The 4,788-nt window shown below is 52.0% G+C and overlaps 3 protein-coding genes across 3 annotated transcripts; all 3 read right to left on the bottom strand.

The window, feature by feature from the left end:
* Positions 1-288: 288 nt before the first annotated feature.
* DACRYDRAFT_110487 (uncharacterized protein) lies at positions 289-1,247 on the bottom strand (the record flags this gene model as incomplete). The annotated part of the gene is made up of 5 exons (XM_040769060.1): positions 289-563; positions 614-761; positions 814-858; positions 960-1,092; positions 1,141-1,247. 5 exons carry the CDS (start codon positions 1,245-1,247, stop codon positions 289-291), a joined length of 708 nt encoding a protein of 235 aa, XP_040625474.1.
* A 1,643-nt stretch (positions 1,248-2,890) lies between these two features.
* DACRYDRAFT_110488 (uncharacterized protein) lies at positions 2,891-3,325 on the bottom strand (the record flags this gene model as incomplete). The annotated part of the gene is made up of 1 exon (XM_040769061.1): positions 2,891-3,325. One exon carries the CDS (start codon positions 3,323-3,325, stop codon positions 2,891-2,893), a length of 435 nt encoding a protein of 144 aa, XP_040625475.1.
* Positions 3,326-3,413: 88 nt separating this feature from the next.
* DACRYDRAFT_110489 (uncharacterized protein) lies at positions 3,414-4,283 on the bottom strand (the record flags this gene model as incomplete). The annotated part of the gene is made up of 2 exons (XM_040769062.1): positions 3,414-3,785; positions 3,831-4,283. The coding sequence occupies 2 exons, from the start codon at positions 4,281-4,283 to the stop codon at positions 3,414-3,416; spliced, it is 825 nt and encodes a 274-aa protein (XP_040625476.1).
* Between the last annotated feature and the right edge of the window lie 505 nt (positions 4,284-4,788).

Consider the following 4,788-nt stretch of genomic DNA (forward strand, 5'->3'; position numbering starts at 1 on the left):
CATCATTGACCGCTGATTGCAGAAAACGCAAGATTATGGTATTTGAGAATGGAAACATCTCCATACCTCACAACTCTGGAAGTAAAGGGGCGAAAGCGGGTGCATTCTTGATCGGTATAGGCTGAAAGGGAAGGCAGACAAGCTCTGCGATGTAGCACGGAGTACCGATCAAACGACATACGACAACGCTTGACAAGACACTTTATTGATGCACCATAATGGACCTAGGACATGAGCTCCCTAGTGCGATCACTTAAACGATACAGGAAATTGGTTATTTGAGCGGGCCTAAGGAGGCGAGAGGATCATGGTGCTCCAGTTGCAGGTCTTCCCGTCGGAGGAAAGTGAATACCCGGAAATGGTGACGTACCCGTTTCCGTCTGAGTGAGAAGTCGCACCGGAGCAAAGGGCGCTAACGCCATCAGTAGTCGCCGCCGTGATCGAGATATCGGTGAAGGTAACGTCGAAGTTCCAGTCACCGGTCTGCTGGCCGTATAGCTCGGACTCGATGACGAAGAAGTTTGCACGCGAGTCGCATGCACAGCCTGGAACATTGAAGTACTCTGTTCTCTAGTTCAACACAAAAGGGCAGGATACTCTTTGGGATACATACCGGAAGCCGTGATGGTTTGGGTGACAAAATTGCCAGATCCACCACCACTGACAACATACGCGGTCTGGGTCCATTGTCCGCAAGAAAAGTTGACCGTACTGGTTATCCGTGCTCCCTCGTCCGCCCAAATTCCCTGGCTGATGGCGGACTGTGGAAAGATCAGCTATTCTCCCTGCATACGCCGTTGCTGAATGACCTACCTGATCATCGTTGAGACCGTCAGCGGGGACAGTCCAAAGTACCATCTTAAAAGAGTGTCAGTAGTCGTCAGCTAATATAAACAACACCGACAATTCGATGGACTACTTGCCTGATAGGTATGAGGGAACGAGGCGTTTGGGTTGACCTCGCCGTTGGAAGGACTTTGGCCCCACTGCAATACTGGCTGGACAACTCCTCCACCCTCCGGTTGAAGCCCTGCCCAGAGGAACCAAGGCCCAGTGGTCACGGCCGAGCTTGGGCCAGGAGGAACGGTGATACTGTAACTGGATGAGACGCACTCAATGCATGATTAAATGCCGTCTCACGTGTAGGTCAGTGAGGTCCAGACATTGCCGTCGGGAAGAATCAATCCCAGGCTGATGGCGAGGGCGGGCGTACAGGCCAGAGCGAGGAGAGCAAGGCAAGAGAGCATTGTGAGAACCGCTTGAGCAGGGAGAGCGAGCGAAAGTCGGTTGGATCTTTCCTAGCACAAGCAGCGAGGTATTTATGTGTTCCAGTACATCAGTGAGGATTGGGAAGCAAGTACCACCGGCCATTGCTGATGAGATCCTTTGAATGGGTCCATCAATATTAATGTGCTCGCAAACAAGGCCGAAAAAGATATTCTCAGCCTCGGATAGTACAGTACAGTGCTTGATGTTGTACCACGCGGAGTAATTCATTGTTGCTCGTGTAATGTCAAGCCGAACACAAGGTTTGTTTTGAACACGAGTTTTTTTTGAAATATCTCTGTCAGGCCAGTTCAGTCGTTTATATAGTAAGGATTGTTAAAAAGTCGCTTACTTCTAGAGCGTACACTGCGCCATATTGTGATCGACTAAGCAGTCGTTGAGTACAGTCCTGTTATCTGGCAGCTATTCATGTGTGATGATGGGGAATACAAAGGTGTTAATCCGCACTTTGCGCACGTGACACGGAGGCTATGAGGTAGATGAAGCGCCTGCGTGTCCCTCTTCACACTCTCTCATTGACCATCGTCTTGCGCCAGGGGAAACGTTGATTGGGGAGTCTATTACCTTACTACTCTATACTGGTATAACTGTATAGACATTCCCGTCGGTTTCTATACTCGTTCCTGCCTCCTTAATAACCTCTGGGCTTCACACATGGATTGGCCGAGAAAACACTGACATGGAAACAACAAGCCTATCCATCTGTGAATGTTGGAAGACATGCTTTCGGCGAGAAGCACATGACTTCATTGGATCATGGCCGATTTCCAGGGCCGTGCTCAGTCACTTTCCTAGCATCGTCACCATCAGGTGGAGCCTCTACAGCATATGGTATTCATCACCAGTCGGTGGAAATGAAACGATCATGAACAAAAGCTGAATGCCGACTAACATCTATAACTAATCAATTGCCAAACTTCTTGCTGTTGAACAGACTCGGTCCTTCTGCAAGCACATCCGCTCCACGACCACCACCATTTTCTTCAACTCATCTTCCTGCGCATCCTTCACCTCTGAACCATCCTCGTCCACTGGAAGAGGCGAAATGTAGTTTTCCCGACCAGAAGGAGGTACAAATAGAATGAACAGACAGATTGCTTCTTTTCGAATTCTCCGGGATTTTCCGTTTCCTGCGCGTATCAAATGTGGGCATGTCGGCAGCAGGGAAGTATCACCAACAGATCTGCCGCCGGGTTGGCGCGTGTGAGTTGTATGAACCCTTGGTCCAGTGTTGTCTGATGAGTAGCACATAGTCACCCATACAAACCTGTAGGAGACTCCCGGAACGGAAGCATGTGCGGTCATCCAATCTCTATTAATATTGGTGACATCCCTAGTCAGTGCCGTACTTGCTGACTCATCGCGTCTATTTTAGATAGCAACACATCCCCCTGTAAACGGGAGACTGATTCCCCATTGACCACCTCTCAATCCCTCTTTAGAGATCACCATTACTAGTCTATCACACACTGTCAGAACATACTATTGCACATATACCAATATATCGTCGATTGATACCCGGTAGTCGGCTAACTCGTGGGCATTTCTCAAGAGTGTCTTATTACCTATCTACTGTATATACCGGACATGGGAGATTCACCGATCATGTGCCGAACTTCTTCCTGTTGAATGCGCCGGGTCCATCGGCAAGCAAGTCCGTTACAGGTCGTTCCACAACCACCATCATTTCCTTCATCTCGTCTTCCTCAGCTTCCTTCATTAGACCATCCTCGTCCACCTCCATAGCATCCTCCGCTCTACTCTTAGTCCCCCCGACAAAATCGACAAGACAAATATACTTGTAGCGCGTCTCCACTCGGAGGGGCGGTATCTCCTCCGCCGACTGGAGAGCCAAGTTGAACGCATCCGGATTCCCAGTGCGTTTCCGCTTCCTGTGCGTACTCGGTTCGTCCACAGTGGAAGAACCCTCGGCCATCAGATCTGCTCTGCAGACCCAGCTACTCCCCCAAATGAATACTTCGCCTTCTCCCTCCGGCTTGCTGGGCGTTGACAGCCCAAGGATGGGGGCGTGCCGCATTTAGAGGCGGGCGGAGAGCGCAGCACATGAGCGTTTGGTCGCCTCGTCTAGTCGCCGGTATTGCAGGGAGTAGGAGTGAAGTGTGTTGTTAGCGAGGACGATGACAAGCAGCGCTGGGGAGGTGGGGAGGAAGGTGAGTGCTGTCGCAGATGTTGATCCGCCCTGTTACGTCCAGAGAGGCGCAATAGTGCCCGTCTGAACTGACGACAATTTCGGATATCCATGATTCGGCATTTGCCGATTTTGGTGGTGTGAGCCTTGCGACTACGCTCAAGTCTGCCACATCCAGGAAGAGGATCGTCGACCCCGGCTGGCAAGACGGCGTAGTAGCAACAAGGAGGTGCGATGCAGAGGGTGTAAACGCAAGCGCCGACGCTCCCAGCGTTCCTTCGGAATCGGCAAGCTGCTCAACGACAGTGGGTATGAAGCTCTTGACGCGTTTTGGGCGTATGTCTTCCTTCTGTTTGCTGATGAGCTGATGCCATTAAAAGACGAAGGGACGTACCTCGCCCAGGAGTTGCCAGAGCTTAACCTCTCCACCATCGCTCACCGCCAACCACGCCGGTTGTGAATCCCCAGGCTCGCCAACTGCTATACACACCAAATTCCCCTTTCCAGCAAGCTCCATCTCCAACACTTTCTCCCACCCGCCCTCCTCCCCCTCTGATACAGTCTTGAGGTACCAGATCCCCACCGCTTGTTCACGCCTGCACACCACCCACCCTCTCTTCCTGAGCACGCTCATCTCCCCTCGCCTGGTATACGGCAACCGTCTATGCCAGCTCTCAGCCCAAGTAGCAGCTTTGCTCGTCTTGAGCAGATTGGCAACTGCACCCGCCCCATGCGCGTCTGTCTTCTGCACCGGCGCAGCGGGGGTAAGCACGGGTGCTAAGTCCAAGCCCCCACTGACGAGCACAGGGCAGATGAGCGTCACAGTTCCCTTGCGGTGGGCGAGCATGGGCGGGAAGAGTGCATGGCGGGGTGGCGAGGTTGGTGAGCCGTAGAGAATGGGAACGGAGGTATGTGGGTCGCGTAGGTCGTAGATGATGTTATGCCACACGTCGAAACGTTGAATTGCCACCACAACGCACGTTAGACATATATGCCCCTTCTTTTTGTGGATGAGCCGGCGTCTGTGGATAAGGACAGACGAATACGCACCTCGCTAGCAGGTTCCCAAGACGTGACCCCTCCGCCATCGCTCACAGTCAAGGAAGCCAGTGCAGCAACACCCCACTCCCGTTCCAGCTACATTCCAAGTACCTTCCCACGGCCAATCACACCCAATGCTATGTACCGCATGGAATGGAAAGTGCCGACAATGCAATCAAGCTCGATTCCAGGGTGACAAGTGGTGGCTGCCGTATCTCCATTGGCCGACAACATCATTTCATTGGTAAGGCCGATCGTTCGTAGAGAGAACACGTTAATTCTTCATGAAGTAGCTGCTTTTCGGACGCGAA

The sequence above is a fragment of the Dacryopinax primogenitus genome (assembly GCF_000292625.1).
Source record: "Dacryopinax primogenitus strain DJM-731 SS1 chromosome Unknown DACRYscaffold_18, whole genome shotgun sequence".
In the NCBI taxonomy this organism is placed as follows: Eukaryota; Fungi; Basidiomycota; class Dacrymycetes; order Dacrymycetales; family Dacrymycetaceae; genus Dacryopinax; species Dacryopinax primogenitus.